We start from the raw sequence: 21,285 nt of genomic DNA, 5'->3' as shown, positions 1-21,285 counted from the left end.
TTGTTTTGTTTTGTTTTGTAATCCAATTTCTTCCAGTCTTTTCAATAGTATGTTATGGTTTACTGTGTCAAATGCTGCGGACAGATCTAGTAGTATTATGATGTACTGTTTTCCGCTATCAAATCCGTGAAGTACGTTATCTGTTAGAGAGATTAGTAATGTTTCGGTGTTATAGTGTTTTCTGAAGCCATGTTGCGAGGGGTATGGTATGCTATTGTTCTCTAGATGTTCTGCTAGTTGCTTTTGTACTGCTTTTTCTATTAATTTTGCAATCATAGGTAAGTTTGAAACAGGTCTATAGTTACTTAAGACATTTGGGTCACTGTTTTTCTTTTTCAGAATTGGTTTTATTATTGCATTTTTAAGTGAGTCTGGCATAACTCCTTCACTGAGTGATAGGTTAATTATTTTGGCTAATGTGTAGGAGGCTATATCAGCTAGTTTTTTTTATATCTGTGGTGGGGATGGTGTCAATTTTATGTTTTAAAACATAAGCTTTTGACTTGTTAAGGCTTTTCTGATTATCAAAGTAATTTTTTTTAAACTTCCTTTGATAAAAAGTAATTATTTTTAAAATTGATTTCACATAAGCTGCTGATCAGCTTTCACTTCTAGCTCAGCATCCCCCCGGGTTGCCGAATGCCCTCTTCACAATGCCATTTGCCATCCATGGCATAGATCTGCATCCCTGGACTTGTTACACACACCAAACTGCTGCACTTTTTTCATGTGCCAGGCGTCCACTTCCTGAGTGTGCAAATAATATTTTGTTTCCATTGAATCTTTCATTATAATATATATCACTGTGGTTGCAGGCAGAGCATGAACCTGGCCATCTTTCCACAAGGTTTAAAATTCCACCAGCAGCTGTTTAAAAAAAAAAATAAAAATCTCACAGATTAGATGAGCGTCTGTACAGGAAGGGATGGGATCAGTCTGCAGCCCAGCCCTGGGTATCCTGTCTGCCCTCACACACTGTGCTCACCCAAGGGCATTTCATTAACCTCTCACCAGGCGGTCATCTTGCGCAGCCTCCACATCCTCTCCCAGGGCCATCAGGTTACGAATGCATGGACCTGGCAGAACTGGCTAGGAAGGGCTGACTTTACAAGGGGGGGAACACACGGTGTCCTGTGCATCCTCACTTACATGCCTGCACTTTTCCATTTGTAGCCCTCCCTCCCACCCCCTCTTCCCATGAGCTGTTCCCTATGGAAGGGGGGTCAATGTGGAGCTCCCGGGACCCTAATGCAACCCAGCTCAGCTCCTTTTGGTTTGATTTGTTTCCAACACACACAGAGAGAAGTCTATTCACGGTTCTTAGGCAGGAATTTTCTCCGTGGTCTCAAATCATCGTTCTCCACGCAGAGATGGATGCTACAAAAAAAAAAAAAAGTGTATGGGAATTTTCACCATTAGTGACAACTGACACAGATTACGTTTCCAGGGAGATGAATCCTTACAATTATAATGTTGCCTACGCCCAAAGAAAAGGCAACCGAGAGACTCTTAGTACCTGATTCGCTAGGGGTTTTCCCCATAGACACAAAATGGGAGAAAAGCCTTAATGAATCTGATCCTAGTGAGGGCTTCTAGGGGTATCTCCTACTTACTGGGAACATCTCCTGCTCTCTCTCTCTCTCCCTCGTGTTCAGGACAAACAATATTTGGTTTCATTGGGTGAAGATTTCTGATAGAATTTCATTTTGTTGTATGGCTTTTTTTGGGGGGCGGGGGAATAGCATGCACTATTTGCTGAACCAAAAAAAAAAATCCTAAATGTGGTAGAGTTTAATTTGCTTGAAAATAACACTAGGATGTGTTCATTTTGTTTTCACATTCCCACTTTCTGGTGGGCTGTGGTCTGAGTCTCTTCCTCTCTCTGGGCTTCTTATTCAGCCGTTTCTGGCTAAGTAACTTACGGGCCGATTCAGTAAAAGTCGTGGGAGAGCGGGCGAGCGCCCAGGCCGCTCTCCTGGGCACGCGATTCAGGGGGAAGAAGGTGCAAATGAGGGCCAGTGGTAAAAGGAGGCGCCAGGGACACCAGCGCGTCCCCAGCGCCTCCTTTTTGACAGGAGCGGTGGCTGTCAGCGGGTTTGACAGCCGACATTCAATTTTTCCAGCATCGGTTCTCAAACCCGCTGACAGCCAAGGGTTCGGAAAACAGACGCCGGCTAAATTGAGCGGCCGTCTTCCGACCCACGGGCCGCCGGACGATTTAAATTTTTTTTTTTTTAAATTTTTGATTTTTTTTTAAATTTTGGGGCCTCGGACTTAATATCGCTTGGCTGCACATTTTACTTTCTGTATCACGCGGGAATAACTAATAGCGCCTGCAACATGCATTTGCATGTTGCAGGCGCTATTAGTTTCAGGGAGGTTGGTTGCGCGTTTTCGATCCCTTACTGAATAAGGGGTAAAGCTAGCGCGTCGAAAACGCACATCCAAACCCGGGCTAACAGTGCGCTCCACCGGAGCGCATTGTACTGTATCAGCCCGTTAGTTGGATATAAGATATCCAGCTAAGTTACAAGTGGTATTCAGTGGCACAGCTATGCCGCTGAATATCCGCACACAAATTGCTACTTAGCCAGATAAGTTATATCCAGCTAAGTTAGCCGGATAAGTGGCACCGCCCTGATCCACCCACTGCCCGCCTACTTTTTATGTGGCTAAAAGGAGTCGAATATCAGTTTCTGGGTGTGGGATGTCTACCTCTCTGCCCATGTTTGTGTGTGTGTGTGTGTGTGTGCTTGCTCCTCAGTAACTTACATAGGCAATTGCCTATGTAACAACATAGGCAACATAGTAACAACATAGGCAATTGCCTATGTAACAACATAGGCAACATAGTAACAACATAGGCAATTGCCTAAGATGCCAAATTTTGAAGGTGCTAAATATCCAGAACAAGAAGGAGACTGCTTCAGCTTGCTTTAGGGCCATGTGCCAGCTCAGCTTCCAAAGGACAATGCCACGGCACTCTGTCTATGGGTACTAAAATCTTAAATCGACCCTGTATATTTGTTTTGGATAAGCTGAAAATCTCTGTAAATGACTTGAAAAGTACTGCACTAGCATGCACTTACTGGCCATAGTATGTCCTCACTGGGAGGCACACATTCACCAGATAAGGATCACTAACAGGACCGGGGCAATCAGCGACAGCAGCAGATAAAAGCAGCATAAAAATGACCTAAAATCATTGGTGTACTCTCTACAGAGAGCATGGGCTGCCCACAATAATAGGTTTCTTTTTAATTCATTTGGATTTGTATAGCTTCATTTATGTAAATAGGACCTTGTTGCACTTCTCCGTTTAAATCTTTTTATTGATACTGCAACAACAGTAAAAAATTATATAAGACACAGTACTGAGGGGAGATATGATAGAAGCCTATAAAATGAGAGGAGTGGATGAGTAAAGGTGAATCTGTTTACTCTTTCAAAAACTACAAACATTAGGGGGCACACAATGATGTTACTAGGTGATACATTTAAAACTAATAAGATAAAATATATTTTTAGTCCATGCATAATTAAGCTCTGGAATTCATTGCCAGAGGATGTGGTAAAAGATGTTGGTGTAGTTGCGTTTAAAAAAGGTTTGGACAAGTTCCTGGAGGAAAAGTCTATAAACCATTATCAAGGAGGAGTAGCAAAAATCCACTTCTTATCCTTGGGATAACCAACATGGAATCTATCTACCTCTTGGGATCCTGCCACGTACTTGTGACTTGCGTTGATCACTGTTGGAAACAGGATATTTGGCTTGATGGACCTTTTGGCCTGACCCAGTATGGCAAATCTGATGTTTATGTATATTGCTTTACATATGATAGAACGAAAAAAAGAGCCAAGAATTCCCACAAAATACCCGATATCACATATGATGCCAAAAACAAAACAGTAATTATCAATCACTTTCCAACCTACTCCCAACATTCCCTCCTCACCCCCACTATCTACATTCAGGGTGCCAGAAGACATCTCCATGCTTCCAACAGTCTAAATATTTCAAAGATTGCAACAATGACTAAAACAGTACTAAACCCTAAATCAATTAGAAATCATTCAAAATCAGGCTTCTCACTTTGGGGGTTATTTTCCAAATCGTGTTATGGCCTTTTTGCATGCGAAAGCATCAATACGCATGGTGCAATTCTAATTTTTAAAAGGGAAGGACTCGGGGCAGATTTTTGTAAAAGTGGGCTGGCTTCACAAACTACGAAGCCATATCGCACAGTTTTAACACCAAAAATAACTCCCAGGTAGCGAGTCCATCAAGCTAGGTTGAGAGAACATTGTACAAATCTCACCTTTGGGTGAGTTTCCTCACTCCAAAGGACATCAAATCTTCACAAGAGAGCACTGTTCTGTTCGTACGTCTCACTCTGCATGACAAAGTGGCCCCTAACCCCTATTCTGATTCATCAATTCACCCACTACAATTAGTTCAAAATAGTGCAGCTCGCTTATTATCCGGTACCTCCATTTGCAATCACATTACACCTATTTTACATTCTCTTCACTGGTTACCCATAAAATACAGGATAAAATACAAAGTACTCTCAATCATTCACAGCTTAATTTATAACTCTTCCTCCACCTGGCTTTGCACCTTACTCCGCGTTTACAAACCCACCCGACGCTTAAGATCACTCACTCAAAATCTCTTAGACATTCCATCACCACGACAGGCCAGATTAGACATTACCAGGAAAAGAGCTTTTTCAGTAGCAGGACCATCCCTCTGGAACTCTTTACCCAACCCTCTCCGCTTAATATCAAATCCTTATCATTTCAAAAAAGCTCTAAAAACATTCTTTTTTCAACAAGCATTTAACATTCCCACTAAACATCTCCCCGATCAAAGATGAAGCTCTCATCTCCCCAAAACTCACCCATCAGACACATATTACCTCAACTTCTCCTCTATCATCCCATCTGCTTTCTTCCTAGGATATTTTAATCCAATAAGTTGCCACCCCCCCCCCCCTTCATCCCTTTTACCTTCCCTATTCTGTTTACCCATGGCATGTTACCATTATTATTATTTTTTAATTAATAATTTCTTTTAGCTAGCAATTATCTAGCTACTTAGCTAAATTTATGTATTTTATGTTTATTTTAGTTATATTTTATTTTTATTTTTACTTTATTTTAACCTGTTGTAAACCGTTTTGATAAAATTTTATTTTAAAAAGCGGTATATAAATACTTTTAAATAAATAAATACACTAATACCTAAACCTCACCTCAAGTTACTAGGTGGGCCTCCTATAGAGATATAAATAGCTAACTACTACAAGGGCCTTATAGACACTCTCCCTCTCCCTCTCCCTCTCCCTCTCCCTCTCCCTTATACATATAGTGTGCAGCCTAGCTTTGTCTATTCATCCTTATCTCCAAATCACTTCTCATGTGTGTGGTGTATATGTTGGAGCTCCTGGCATTGTCTGAATCTGCAAAACGTTTCTAGCCCTCTGCAAGTTGCATTGTGAATCCATGAGAACTAATGATGGAGTCAAAGGGGCACAGTGCTTTACAGACAATTAAAATATCGTCTTCTAATCAGATCACTTGTAATCTTGTTCTCAGAAGTGGTTTTCTATCCTTTCAGGTGCAGGTGCCAGGTGCTGGCAGATTTCTAGGGCTGAAGCAGCTTGTAAGAGAGCCAGTGATTCAGAGCACAGCACTTAAGAACAGATTTCATCATTTTAACCTATTTCTGAAATACAGTGCTCATAAAGTTAAAGGAGTATTAGCAGGGCTGGTGCAAGAATGTTTTGCAGCCTAAGCAAATCTTTGGACATACACTCCCTCTCCCAACTTCTTCTAGCACAGCACGCGGAAGTGGGGCCAGAACAGTGCTCCCTTCTCTGGTGGAATTCGTGCTGGCACAGCACCCATCTGGGGCCTTGTGCTGGCAGGACTTTCTTTGGCACTCTCTAGACGATTGCCTAGTTTGCCTAATGGAAACACCTGCCCTGAGTATTAGATACCATCAGTTACCTCCACATATTGGACAGATGCTGCGACCTTTTCTGAACCCTAATCCACCCACATTCAGCTCTGGCAGTGGTACCTCGGTTCAATCTGCAGCACCCCCTGATATTCCAGGATTGAAAACCACACACAGCATTTCAAATGCACTTCACTTCTACTCTGTAGCATTCTCTGCTAGTCTACTTCTGGGCCCCTGCAAACCTCATCATGTATCTCAATCCTGACCTCCATTTCTTGTACTATTTCCAGGGATTTGTTTAAGCAGAATCCTAGTATGTTAAATAAATGGGGTGAGAATTTAGCTTCTTTCAAACTGAGGCCTTGCATGAGTGCATTTTTGAACAAACGGAAAGAAGTCAGCACAAGGATAAGACACAAAAAGGGGTTGACTTAGCACAGGTTTTGAAACCCATTAGCAGCACAGGCCCAGATTCAGGCATAGGCAATGTAGGCAAGTTTCCTCTGGCACCGAATTTTGACAGGTGGAGCATTGCTGACACTGCCGTCATCCAGGCCTGCAATCCTTTTCTTCTTCCAGGTCACCTCTCTGCCGCACCAAGATCTTCCTGTAAACAGACGTGGGGCTTCTGCAGCGGCGTATGCACGATCTCAGCAGGCTCTGTGGTGCTCCACCCCCTTGCACGAGTCGCCCCCATAACAGGAAACCTGTGCTGTGGCAGAGGGCGGAGCACCGCGGGATCTGCTGCGAGGTAAACATGCCGGTGCAAAGGCCCCACGATTGTTTGGCAGTGGTACCTCGGTTGAGGAAGATCTTGTGGCATTGCTGACAGCCGGGACCTGGAAAGGCTTTGCAGGCCCCGAGGTAAGGGGAGACGTGCCACGGGACAGCAAGGGAAGAGGATAAGACCTGGGCTGGGGCTCTGCACCCCATAGTTTATGAGGGAAAAGGAGGATACAGTCTCCTCCTCCCCCCATGATTTCTGGGAGCAACTCCCCTCCCTCCCCACTTCCTCCATGCATTTCGGGGCGGGGAGGACTAACCCCCCTCAACTTGTACTCTTTAATGATATCTGGGGGCTCCCACACCATTGCATATGGGCGCCTATATTGTAAAGCTGCCTTTGAAGCACTAGCACCAGTCGTCAAGGCCTCAGCCCTGGCTAATGTTCGTTCATTCATGGATCTTTCATATCTACTTGGATGAAATGTCATATCAGTTGATATTATTTATGAATAACCGGCATCCCCGGTAACTGTTGCTATATACGCCATGAAGTGCCTGACTGTCTGTGGTATATGCATTGGGGAAACAGCCTTCCCACAGAGGAGGACAAAAATTGCATTGGAATTTAAAAAGACAAGGGACAAACAGACGTTCCCTTAACGGGAAAGTGAGGATAAAACCAGAGATCAAATAGACTTTGCTACTGCAGTTGGTAGGGACTTTGGGAAGATTGGATAAGCCTATAGATTTTTATTTGCCATCTGTTTCTGTCCTTCAGGTCTTCGTGCTCTGCCATGGGTTGCTGCAGTTATCTCAGCTCCTCTACAGCGCTTACTTCAAGAGCAGCCTCACCACCATTGAAAAACGCTTCGGCCTCTCCAGCTTCTCCTCCGGCCTCATTTCCAGCCTGCATGAGGTAAACCAGAGGGGCTCTGTCAGTTGCTGAGAGATGCACAGGCAATTGCCTGTTTGGACGTTGCTGCGTAATCCTAAACCAAGCGTATTTGCATACCTTAGCACTGAAAAAAATATTGAGCATTGCCCTTTCTGTGTGGGCAGGAACTGCATGGAATGAGTGGTTCATGGGATGGTTGCATGAGGAGGAGGTGGCTTGGGTGGATGCATTTTGTGAGCACATGGGCAGGGGTAGCTTGTGCAAGAGGTGAATAGGCCAGGCATGGAGGCAGGTGTGTAGGCAGGAGATGTACTGTTTGGTACCTAGGCAGGGGGATTTTTTGGATGAACATGGGGGCATAAGATACCCGATGTAAGAATGTGAGCAAAAATGCTTAAACAGGAGATATTGTGGGAGTAGACGCATGGAATGGGCATCGTGGCAGGAGATCGTATTGCAAAAGATTTACATGGATGAGGCAGAGAGTGCACGGAGTTGGTGACATGGGGAGGCATGAGCTGCAGAAGCCAGTGATGTATGGATGGCAGCTGAGGGGGTGAAGGGGAGGGAGGGAAGACGGGTGTTTAAATAGGTTAAGATAAAGCTCCCTAACAGCAATAATATATGCAATCACTTACATTTCCTATGCTATTGCTACTATTGGACAGATGAGGAGACTAGGGTTGTATATCTTAAGACAAATAGGGCTCGTTCATTAGTTCTCCTTGCATATCAAATGATGGCAGGTAAAGACCACAGTGGCTCATCTGTGCAGTTGAGATTCATTCTCTTTTAGTAGATGTGCTTATAAAATTCCCAAATGCAACACAGCACCAACTCCCCCTTGTTTATTCCACCCAAGCTCTCAACCTTCCTCTCATCTGTCCCAAGCAAAATCATAGTGTTGTCCTTTTCATGCTTTCTTGAAATCCTGATGCACTCGTGCCACCGCTGTTTTGGCTTCTAACTGCTGCTCCGTGCAAGTTATTCCAGTGCACCTCATTTCCATCCTCTGCTTAACCCACACTTTTTTTTTTAAATTCTGCTACCGTTTTTGCCTCTACCTCCTCCTCTGGAAGGGCATTCCAAGCATCCGTCACCCTTTCTCTGAAAAAATATTTCTTGAGAGGGAACATGCACGGAGCAGTAGTTACTACCTATAACAGAGGCCATGGGATGGTAACCTGCATGCAGCTGCACTTACTACTCTAAAAAAAAAATTAATTAAACAACAACAACAAAAACCATCTGCTGGGCTGACTGGATGGACCACTTGGATTTTTTTCTGCCAGCATTTACTGTATTACTGTATGTTACTATGTGTTACTCTATTACTGACATTTCATCCTCAGTCTTCCCTGTTGGAGCTTCACATCATGACCCATAGCTCTACAGTTTCCCTTCTATTGAAAAAGCTTTGCCTCTTGTGCATCATTAATATCTTTCAGATATGTAAATGACTCTCTCAAATTCCCTGTCTCGCCACTTCCTCTACAGTATATATATATATCTAGGTCCCTCAGCCTCATCTCATATGGCTTTTGGTGCAGTCTCCTCACCATTTCAGTTACTTTTCTCCGCATCACCTCTGGCCTCTTGCCGTCCTCTTGAGATACAGCCTCCAGAACTGAAGACGGTATTCCAAGTGAGGCCTCCCCAATAAAAGTGCGTTTAAAGCATTATCACCTCATTTTTTTCTGCTAGTTATGTCTCTCTCTCTCTCTATAAGCCCCAGCATCTCCTGGCTCTGACCACTGCCTTATCGCTCGGTTTCACTACTTTGAGATCATCATATACTGAGGCCTCTCTGCAGGGCCATCTCTAGCTTAATCGGTGCCCTGTTTGAAAACTGAAATTGGCACCCGTTCCCTCCTCCCCTGCCCCCCATAGCGGCAGCTCTGGCTCAGCACTCCCGCCTTCAACAGTGGCAATTGCTTTGGCTCAATGTACTCATCTCTTTCTCCCAGTCCCCTCCCACCCTCTGTTCATCATCAGTATCCCCTCTGCCCTGCCCTTTCCCCTTCCCCCTGCCCACAGCCCCCCTCCCTCTTTGTGTCTCTCTCTTTTCCTGCCCAGAGGCAAACCCCCTCTTTCTCTCCCCCCCCCCCACCTCCCTGCAGGATATTCCTTCACCTACCACCATAGACAGAAGGCCTCCTCCCTCCTCCACACCATTCCTGAGTTTTCTGTCTGTAGACATCACATAAAAGGTGGTGGGAGGCAGGGAGGGAGCAGCGCACCCCTTTCCCCATGGTGCACACCCCAAAAACCAGCCTTTCCTCTCTGCTGGTCAAGCTACATCACCTCTTCACCTCCCAATGTGTAGCGTTCCCCTCAGATTTGTGAACCCCCAAATGCATGACTTTGTACTTTTCACATTGAATCCTAATTGCCAAGTATGACCACTGCTCACGTGTTTTTAGATTGCTTCCATTCTGTCTATTCCCTCAGGGGTGTCCCCTCTGTTGCAGGTCTTGGTGTCATCTGCAATGTCCCTTACAAGGATATTGACTAGACTTGCCCCCTTGACTGATCCCAGAGGCGTTCCACTAATCACCTTTTTCTCCTCAGAGTGAATTCCATTTGCATTTGCTCTCTATTATCTATCTCTCATATCCAATTTTTAATCTAGTCCACCACCATGTGACCTGCCCCCAGCCTGCCCAGATTATTTATGAGCCTCCTATGGGGAACAGTATCAAAAGCATTGCGGAAATACAACTAAATCCCATCCAGTACATGCCCTTGATCTAATTCTCTGGTCACCCAATCAAAAAAAAAAAAATCAATCAGAATTATTTGATACAATCTCCCTCTTGTAAAACCATGCCGCTGTGGATTCTCCAAGTCACTGGCCTACAGATACTCCATGTTCCTCTGTCTTTTCGTTCAATAAAGTTTCCGTTCATTTTTCCACTAACAAGATCAGACTATTGGTCTGTATTTCCCAACCTCCTCTGTTACCAGCCTAGGGGGAGTGAGCCAGTGGGGGTTTGCCCTTTTTGGGAGAACCGGAGGTGCAGCAAAGGAAAGTTGTAGGAAGTATACCAGGGATTGTTTAAGAGTTTAGTGTGGGGTAGCTGCACGGGAGGTTTTCTGACGGGTTGTCTTAGATTTATCTTCTCTTTATTGTCACTCTGCTGACCCATTCCCTGGTGATAGTGGGGAATGAGATTCAGCTGGGTGTTAAGGTTTTCGCATTGTATTGTTCTTTTATGTGTGTATAATGATTTATGGAGTGTTATGACGTGTACTATATGAATCTTGTGTTTATGAATTGTATCTCAAAACGTTGTACACCACTTTGGGCAATCCTTTCAGACTGAAAAGACGAGATAAAAGTGTAAAATAGAAAGAAGTGACACTTTTTAGCAGTGTTTTAGATGTGGTCAGAGAGAGAGAGAGTAGAGTTCAAGATAATTCCAGGTTTGTGGCCTGCGGGGAATAGAAGAATGACATTTATCTACAGAGATGGAGGAAGGTGGGAGTAGGTTTTGGGGAAAAGATAACTTCTTTTTTTGGCCATGTTAAATTTTAAGGTGGCAGTAGGTCATCCAGATGATGTCAGACAAGTAGGCTGAGATTTGGGACTAGATGTTTGGTGATATATCTGGTGTAGAGAGGTAGATCTGCGAGTCATGGCTATAAGGATGTTATTGAGAGCCGTTGAAGAGCAGAACACTAAGGGGACAAATATAAAATGAGAAAAGTGGCTATGGCAGAGCTCTGATGCACACTGGCTGATAGTGGGATAACAATGGAGGAGGATCCACAGGATAATTATTCTAAAAGCGAGATGGGAAAGATAAAAGTGGGTCCCAAAATGTAAGTGAGGACAGAATGTTAAGGGGTAGAAAGTAATCGGGTATAGCCCAGGAGCACAAGGGTTGAGTAAAGGCTCTTGGCTTTCTCCATGAAGAGATAGCTGGAGGCTTTGGCAAGAGCTGTTTGCATGGACTGTAATGGATGCAACAGGCCAGTCCCAGGCCATGCGTGCAACAGGGTACTACCGGGACTGGATCAGCCTCTTCCTTTGACACAGAGCCAAATGACAACGCTATAAGAGACCTCCCAGCTCTTCCTCGGCGACCACTTTCACATTGTTTTCTGGAAGTTAAAACAGACTAAAGATTGTTGCAGAACACCATTTAATTCCCTTAGGATCCCATCAGGTTGGCAGTGTCTTTCTTCATAGTGAAAAAATATCTGTCGGCATTGGCTGATGGAATCCTGCTGTCTGATTTCATAAATGATGCAGGCAACCAATATCAAGTAAAATCACGATGAATAACTTCACAGATGCTGCTCTTTTTTTTTCTTTCAGAAATGTGGTTTCTCTGATTTTAGTTAGTTTCTTTCTGTTTCCTAATAAGTGTTTCAAGTCAGTAGGAGTCGTGTTTTGTTCTTGACAGAGTTGCCGTCTCCTCAGGATCCTGAAATACAGACCCCCCCCCCCCCCCCCCTCAGCTCTGCTTCTCTCTCTAAATCTTCCAGAAACCTCTGGCGGCAGTGACCAAAGAGAGTAGTTGACCTTTTCATTGACCATACACCCTTCTACTGGAGAAAGCAGCCGTTTTTCCGTTTTACAGCTTTTGTCTCTCAATGCTTGTGAATTTCCTCCCCCCCCCCCCCTTTTTTTTTTCCTCAGTATTTGCCATATGACATTTTTTTTTGTCTTTTTCTTTTCTTTCCCCTTCTTCCCTTTGTGCTTCCTTTCTCTCCCCAGATCAGCAATGCTGTTCTCATCATCTTCGTCAGCTATTTTGGCAGTCGAGTTCACCGGCCACGTATTATTGGTATTGGTGGCCTGATGCTGTCCCTGGGGGCCTTCCTACTGACCCTTCCTCATTTTCTCTCAGAGGCGTACCAGTACAACATGCTGGACAGCAGTAAGTGTCATCCTGGAATAAATCTCGAGGCGCATCTCTCCTGCTCCCGCTCCCTCCCAGGGAGTTACCGCTTACAACTAGGCACTCGTGCTCAGAAGCAGGCACTCGTGCTCAGAAGCAGGCACTCGTGCTCAGAAGCAGGCACTCATGCACTTCCACAATGAAGGGGGAAAGTCCACAGCCTTGGTTTTTCACCCCCTTCTAGAAGCTTCTGCAGCTGGTTCCAGGCCACCAGGGGCAGCCTGGATCAAACCTTGTTTTTCTTGTTGCGATAGCTGGGATTTGCCACAGCTGTCAGTGACGGGTTGGCAGTCTGCCAAAAGGGGCTGACAAGTAAGGGGTACATTTTTCAGTAGAGTGCTGAACTGAGAAGATAAACACGTGCTGTGAATTTTAAAACGCAAGACATCCGCATGCATTGTGTTTGAATATTGGGTTGTGTGGTTAAAAGGGTGCACGTAGCCTTTCAAAATGATGGCATAGGCTAGCTGCATTAGCAGCATGCCTACCATGTGAATACTTGTTTGAGAATTAAATGCACACATGAAGATTCCAAACACGCTTCCGAAATGCCCCTGGTTTGCCTCTTTTCTATGTAGCCAAAAATACATACATACTTCAAGCAGCTAAAAATTCACTTAACGTAGGTTATTACGTGGGATGGTTAACTCAACTCGTGTAAAAGGTGCCTAAGTCTTTGCAAATTTACACTTAATTGTCTGCTTGAAGGAGGACCATTGCCCCAGGAGCAATCTGGATAAGGGATGAAAGAGGTAGGCACCCGGTGGTATTCTTCTTATAGAGGGTCAGCTAGGAAGGAAAAGACTTGGGATCTCTACATCATTAGTCTGGATGCAAGAGGACCATGCAGGGGATCAGTGCATCTCTACAGAGATTGCTTGACCTGGTGGTTAGACTAATAGATTGGGATGCGGGTAACAGGTTCACATCCCGCTGATGACATGGATGCTCACTGTGACCCTGGATAAGTATGTTTATTTCCAGTTGCCTCAGGTACCCATTTAGAAGGCAATAATCACAAGATTTTATACAAAGGATAAAAGTACACGAGCTGTTTCATAGAGTACATATTTTCACTTGTGGGGAAAAGTAGGCAAGATCAGGGGGAAGGAAAATATGAACTATGATTGCATTTTCAAATTGCTGTGCTTACCTTCTGATATGTAGTTTGCACCTGCTTCAGTGCAAGCTCAAAGAACAGTGGCTACTTTGTAACCACAGTATGTTCACCGGCCCTTATTTTCAAAGGAGGAGGTCCCCCTTTGTCCCGTGGCTAAAAAGGGGCTTATTTATGTGGTATTTTCCAAAATGGCACAGGTTGCTGCATCGTGTGATAGGAGCAAAGGGGAACTTTTGGCCTGCCAGTGCCATTTTGGAAAATACCTGCCCCCATTAAACTATCAGAGCAAATTGGGAAGTCCACGAGGATTTGGGGAAGGAGGGACTTGCCTGGGGAGGATTTTGAAAAAGGGGATGAGCCTGGGCCCCAATTTAATGGCCTTTAAGGTTTATTTAGGCTGCCTCATGTGGCAGTGGGGAGGAGTGGGTGAGTGGGTCAAGGGGTTTACTCAGTGCCAATTATCCCCTTTAATTTACAGCCCAGGCAGCATCAAGACTCGAGTTAGCATCCCGATACTCTCAGGGAAAATTGCTATAGCTCCTCAGTTGTATCTAATTTTCATGAAAATAATGTGGTTTGCAATTTTTCAGGCAAGCCATGTTGTTTTATTAACATGAAATCGCCTAGTAATGAGCCGCTTTGTGTGCGTTTGCAAAGCATTCGCATGCAAAGCAGCTCATTTCCATACTTGTAAAATCAGGGGTGAAATAGTGAATGGTATTTAAAATTCTATGCATTATTGCCACATTAAATTACTTACCACGCAGTAAATATATAATGCAGCTAAGTAAATGATCTCCAAAATTTATTATGATTGCTCTCTTTCTTTGTAACTTCTCTGGGGCAAGAACTCACTGTACTTGTATATAATTTGTGGTAAAGCATCCTGCTTCAGGGTACTGTATAAATACTGAAATTACTTTGCTTGAATGACAAAACTGTAGTCCTTCAAATTATGCCTTTAGTGGGATTGCTAGCTCATTCAGTCTTGCAATGGCTGTCAAATATATGAATCTACAAGAGGTAGACTCAGAGGGAAAGACATCCAAATAGCCTACCATCTAGATATGATCAGCATTTTATAATTTCCTTGCTGTTAAGTTTGAAATGCAGAGATCACTCTGCTTCCTGCAAGTCTGGAACCCTTTCTCCCGATTTCAGACTCGGGAGTATCTCTGTGCACGGTGCCCTCATTTCTACCAAAGGTGGTATCGGAGTTTCATTTGAATCAGACCGTGGAGTTGCCTGCTTTCACGGATTTGGATTGTGATTCTTCTCAGGCTCGCGACTTGTGCAGATTAGATGTGCGGGAGATTCTGCTTCGCTGTTTGGAGGTGACCATTGCCTTTCGGTTGTCTGACCATCTGTTTGTCTTATGGAGTGGTCCTAAGAGAGGCCACTATTGCCAGATGGTTGAAGGAAGCCGTATCTTCAGCATATCTCTGTTTCGGGTGCACAATGCCGGACAGTTTGAAGGCGCATTCAATCAGATCTCAGGCGGCGTCTTGGGCGGAAAGTCAGTTTGTCTCGCCACAAGAGATTTGCAGAGCGGCTACCTGGAAATCTTTACATACTTTTGCTAAGCATTACTGTTTGGACATCTGTGATGCGGATGTCGACGGCTTCGGCAGCAGCGTTCTTCGAGCGGGACTCTCCAGGTCCCACCCCATGTAGGGCGGCTCGGGTACATCCCAGTGCTCTGGACTGATCTGGGTACGTACAGGGAAAGGAAAATTGGTTCTTACCTGCTAATTTTCGTTCCTATAGTACCAAGGATCGGTCTAGATGCCTGCCCATGTAATCTGGAGAGTCGTTTTCATTCTGCAGAATACTTCACAGGGAATAGCTTTTAAATTGCATCTGGGAGGACTCCCTCCATGTACATAAGTTATGCAGTTTTCATTAGGCAGTTTGATATAGCCATTGTTTCTTAAGTTTGCGGTTATAATATGTTTCATTCTGCTATGGTATGGATCATACTGAAGGATCGCAGGTGGCACACCAGGTTATATGGGAGGTGCCTTTTCAGTTTTTTCTCTGACTCCATCTGCTGGAAGGGAGACACAACCCAGCGGTCTGGACTGATCCTTGGTACTACAGGAATGAAAATTAGCAGGTAAGAACCAATTTTCCTTTGATTTGCCTTTCTGCCCGACAGCCTCTCTGGACCTCTCCGTTCCTCCCGCCGAGCTCCCTTTCTAAAATTAGCGCTGCTCATCATGCCGGGTGGTGCGGCCTGCAGCACCTGTGGGAGTGTGCGTGCGCGGCTCTCCAGAGCCGGTATTTGTTCCGAGTGCCTGCCCGGGGGAGAGGGCACCTCAGGGATGACCAAAAATGCGGTTTCCCATGGTGGCGATTCCCGCGGACACTGAGAGCCTGGGAGGCTCAATCGGCCGCATGAACCTTCAGACCCGTTCCCGCTGAGCGCGGGAACAGCAGCCATTTTGGAGGTTTTCAGAGCACAGGAGCAGGCTGCTTTGGGGGAAGGGAATTCCCCACCACTGCTATCGCTGCGGCCTGGAGCCTCCGGGGGGGAGGGAGGTGATATGCAGGCTGATTGGGAGAACTCGTTGGGGGAGGGCCCTGCGGGGGCCTCTGATTCTTCTTCATTGTTCACCTCCGATTTTGTTTTACTCCTCCACAAGGCCTTTAAGGCTCGGAAGGCAGCTAGAAAACATGGTAGCAAGGCTCCTCGTTCAGCCCCAGTGCCCTCGACTGGGGGCAAAGAGGATATTTTGACCCACAAGCATCCCAAGCACCCGGGGGGGGGGGGGAGGTCTGTCCATGGGGCAAGATACAGATTTGAGCAACCTAAACGGCCGCTCAGATCTGTATCTTGCCCCATGGACAGTTCGCCTTCGGTGGCTTTGGATGTAGATGAGACCCATCCGCTGGATCCTCAGGGTCCGGATGCGGATCTGGACAGTCAGCCTCAGCCTTTCAAGCAGACCGGCACACCGATGGTCGAAGGTGATGACCCAAAGGTGGTGCATTTGTTCCGAAAGGATGAGTTGAGGCCACTTATTCCCACTATTCTGGAGGAATTGGGAATAGAGTTTCCTTAGGAGGACTCATGGCTGGGAGCCGTGGATCCAGTGACGGTCGGTCTCAGGGGTCCAGCTTGTTCTTTTCCCTTTCATATATCAGTTACTGACCTATTGTTTCGGGAGTGGGACACTCTGGACTTGGGCTTGAAGGTCAGCCGAGCTATGGACAAATTGTACCCACTACCAGAGGATGCCCTGGACCTCCTCAAGGTGGATGCGGCGGTCTCTGCACTGACAAAAAGGACCTCCATCTCGGTGACGGGAGCCACAGCCCTTAAGGATTTGCAGGATCGCAAATTGGAGGTGCGGCTGAAGAAGATTTTTGAAGTGTCGGCTCTGGGTGTCTGTGCCGCCATGTGCAGCAGTTTTGCGCTGAGAGCCAGCCTACGCTGGGTGCAGCACTTACAATCGGTAGCATCCCTTTCTGACACAGAAGCTGTTCAGGCCAGTTGGCTGGAGGCCTCGGTTGCTTACAATGCAGATGCGCTTTATGATCTCCTTTGTACTTCGGCCAGGACTATGGTTTCGGCTGTCTCTGCCTACAGACTCCTATGGCTCAGGAACTGGTCCACGGATGTTTCTTCAAAAGCCCAGCTGGGATCCTTGCCCTTTAAGGGAAAGCTGCTCTTTGGCCAAGAATTGGAGAACATGATTAAGTCTCTGGGAGAGAACAAGGTCCATAAGTTACTGGAGGATAAGCCCCAGCGATTGAGATTCCTGGGGAATTGCCGTTTTCGATCCTCTAGATCCTCCGGATCCTCGTTTCGCCAGGGTTCAAGCCGGCAACATACTTAGAATCAGTTCTTTCGAGGCTACCGTCCTGGCAGAGATGGGGCTCCACAGGGACATGGAGGTCTCAAGTCTGCACAATGAAGCGATGCTGGTTCACTCCTCCATACTGAAGATAGGGGGTAGGTTGTCCCTTTTTCCTAGAGGAGTGGACCAATTTGATGTCAGACAGTGGATCCTCAACATAATAGAATGCGGTTATGCTTTAGATTTTGTTCGGCCGCTCCGGGATAGATTTCTGGTTTCCCCCATGCTCTTACGAGCAAAAACGTCTGGCTGTGTGTGACACCCTAGGGCAGCTGCAGGAGTTAGGCGCCATAGTATCAGTACCCCCAGGAAAGCTCAGGCGGGGTCGCTGCTCCATTTACTTCGTGGTACCAAAGAAGGAAGGCACATTCTGACCCATCCTTGACTTAAAGAGAGTCAATCGGTCTCAATGAGTGCCTCGATTTCGCATGGAAACTCTTCGGTCCGTGATAGCGTCTGTTCACAGGGGAGAGTTTTTGGCGTCTCTAGATCTGATCGAGGCGTACTTGCACATAGCCATCCGTCCTGACCATCAAAGGTATCTGCGGTTCGCAATCCTCGGACATCACTTCCAATTCTGTGCCCTGCCCTTCGGACTGGCAACGGCGCCCAGCGTCTTCACCAAAGTAATGGTGGTCATAGCAGCAGTTCTCCGGAGAGAGGGTGTTCTGGTGCATCCTTATCTGGACGACTGGCTGATTCAAATGAAATCGGAAGACCTCTGTCGGAAGGCGGTGCAGCGGGTCCTAGAGTTGCTGAGCTCTCTGGGCTGGGTGGTCAATCCAGACAAGAGTCAACTGGTTCCCTCCCAGTCCTTGGAGTTTTTGGGGGCTCGGTTCGATACCCACTTGGGCAAGGTTTTCCTTACCGAGGAGCGACTCGCCAAGGTGCAGACTCAAGTGGATGCTTTGCGATCCATGCCTCATCCCAGAGTCTAATAACAAAACACACAAAAAAACTGTTGTAGAGGGATCTACAAAATCTGATATTCAAAATGCCTCAATAGTTATCTCCTCCTTCAAAAATAATTTTGACGATTTATACTGATTAAATATTACATCATCATGATTCCCAGGAATCTACATGCGTTTAAATCAATACCCAGTAAATAACAAACACGTCTTTCTAGGAGAGCGTAAGGAGTAAGAGCTGAGACAACCTTCTCTATTTGCCAGCTGTACGAGTCCCGGGGGCGAGAGTCCTGCTTTCCCTGACGGCAATCTCCAGCTGAGGAGAATCGTGGCGTCGAAGTGTGGACCCGGAGGCGGAACCCGGAAGAACCCCACTTAAGCGGGACCCTTGAGATACCTTACTTGAGAGCGTAAGGAGTAAGAGCTGAGACAACCTTCTCTATTTGCCAGCTGTACGAGTCCCGGGGGTGAGAGTCCTGCTTTCCCTGACGGCAATCTCCAGCTGAGGAGAATCGTGATGTCGAAGGGTGGACCCGGAGGTGGAACCCGGAAGAGCCCCACTTAAGCAGGACGCTTGTGGCACACAGCAGACACCAGTGCACCGCTAAAGCCGCGTGCGCTTAAGGGGCGCACGGCTTAGCCCAGCTTCACCTGGATTCGTCGGAATTCATCAGTAACATCTTTCTGACTGGATTGATTCATCTTTAATAGGTACTTTTTAAAGAAAAATAATCTTCTCTCGGCACCTCTTGTATGTTATTCTGTTGCATGTGTGGAAAATTGGCTGCATAGACTGAGCAGAAGCAGTTGTCTCTACTGTTTAAGTTGAAAATTAAATTAAAGGAATAAATTATGCCTCCAAAATGAAAAGGGAAAGCGAGGGTTTTTCCCTCACGCCCATTGCCTTCACCAATACAGCAGGAGATTAGCTGTTTTATGCTCTCTCCTGCTTTAAAGAATGTGGATACCAAGGAATCTGATGTGCCAGGCTGTCAGGGAGGACAATCTAAGCCGGCAGAGGAGGACTCCCTAAGTCCGAATACCGGAGTACCACTGGCACAGAGACTGTGTGAGAGAAGCCCTGAGGAAGCTGCTATAGGGGTCAGCAATACTAATCCTGAAGCGGGAATATTTGAAACCCGCAATAATGGACTAGTAGAAGAAGGAGCTACTAGTACCACTGGTTTAACTCCAGGAAGTGGAGAGAAGGAACTGGAGTTACAAAATCCCTTAGGTGGGAATGTTGATCATCTAACCCGTGGTATAATATCAGGACCTCTCACTCGTCCTGAAGTGGTAACACTAGACATTTTGTGGGATATGATGGCTGGAATGTTATCTAATATTAAGGAGTTGGAAGGTAAAGTAGATGCGTTAAGTGCTGGGAATCAACAGGAAGTATTTCATATTCAAAAACAAATGAAAGAATCTGCTGATAGAATAAAGGGGCTTGAAGATTCTCAGAAAAAAAATCAGGAATTTCATGCTGCTGTGGTTAAAGATAGGGAAATTCTTACTAAAAGAATAGAATCTCTCGAGAACAATGCCAAACGTTATAATTTAAGATTTCTAAATTTCCCCAGAGTAATTGGGGAAATACCTTTAATTACTTAAAAATAAAATTTTATCTGAAACTCTTGGCATTGTATCAGAAGATTTTTCAATGGTGATGAATTGCTATTTCCTACCTAAACCTAGGAATATGAATAATAGATCACAAATGATGTTTCAAGGTGATCTCACTAATTTTTTAGAGAATTCTAGTGCTCAAGTTATTGAATGGGGTACCTTGTTGGTAAATTTCTCCTCTATTAATGACATTAATCAAATAATGAAGAAATACTTCAATAAATATTCAGTTAATTACTTGGAAAAATCAGTAAAAATTTCCCAGACCTAGCAATATCTACACAAATTAGGCGGAAATTTCCATGGGTTTTTCATTTACATTGCATTTTATATATATATTTTCTTTATAACTGAACAGTTAAAAGAATTTTTAGAACAAAGGAAACTTCCATCTTCATCCCCAGTGTCTAGTTAGCAACTATAGAAAGGAAAGCAGGATCTATGTGAAAAGCCTTTCTTTTGTAATATTTTATTAGTAATTTTCCCATTGTTTTTCTCATACCATTATGCAATTCGCTCTCATTTGTTTTGATATGTTTAAATGGTATTGGTCTAAAAGTTGTATTTCTCGGAAAAATTTCTTTTTCTTTTGAGTTAGATACCAAACCATGTTATTCTGAATGCAAACTAATTGAATATGTTTGTATATTTGAAAATGAGAAATAAAGAATTAAAAACAAAACACGTCTTTCTATAAAAAATTGTTAAGGAAGGAGTGGAAAGTTTCATATACAATTCAATGAGCACCACCTGTTGGTAATGTGCTTCAACGTTTTTAATCATTAACTATCCTCCTGCAACCTTTAATTTTTTTATATATATTTTAAACGTGTCCAGTGCTTTTATTTTTATAAAAAAATATTTCAAGCTGATGTTCTTGCCATGAGACAGTGGCGATCGAAACAAAGCATTCAAGCTGTTTTTTCGGAATAAAGCGTTATTTGCAGGTTCTCAGTTCGATGGCTTCCACTCTCAATCTAGTCCCATGGGCCTTTGCTCATATGAGGCCTCTTCAGTCAGCATTACTCTCCTGTTGGGATCCGCTCTCCGAACAGTTTCACATTCTTCTGCCTCTTATGGACTCGGCGCGTTCCAGTCTTGTTTGGTGGCTTCTCCCGGACAATTTATGCCAGGGAGTGAACTTGGAAATGCCCTCTTGGACAGTGGTCACCACTGATGTGAGTCTTTCTGGTTAGGGAGCGGTTTGTCGGGGGAGAACGGTGCAAGGCCAGTGGTCAATAATGGAGTCCTCCTGGTCGATCA

The 21,285-nt window shown here is 45.0% G+C and overlaps 1 protein-coding gene across 2 annotated transcripts in view; it reads left to right on the top strand.

Moving 5' to 3' along the window:
- Positions 1 to 21,285, top strand: part of SLCO2A1 (solute carrier organic anion transporter family member 2A1) — a 127,673-nt gene that overhangs the window by 31,888 nt on the left and 74,500 nt on the right. For both annotated transcript variants that reach the window (XM_029615266.1, XM_029615267.1), the window contains 2 exons: positions 7,473 to 7,610; positions 12,316 to 12,478. In XM_029615266.1, coding sequence (XP_029471126.1) covers positions 7,473 to 7,610; positions 12,316 to 12,478 — 301 coding nt within the window. The remainder of the gene's footprint in view (positions 1 to 7,472; positions 7,611 to 12,315; positions 12,479 to 21,285) is intronic.

Source organism: Rhinatrema bivittatum, chromosome 9 (genome assembly GCF_901001135.1).
Source record: "Rhinatrema bivittatum chromosome 9, aRhiBiv1.1, whole genome shotgun sequence".
NCBI classification, from domain to species: Eukaryota; Metazoa; Chordata; class Amphibia; order Gymnophiona; family Rhinatrematidae; genus Rhinatrema; species Rhinatrema bivittatum.
This window is presented reverse-complemented; position numbering and strand designations above follow the sequence as displayed.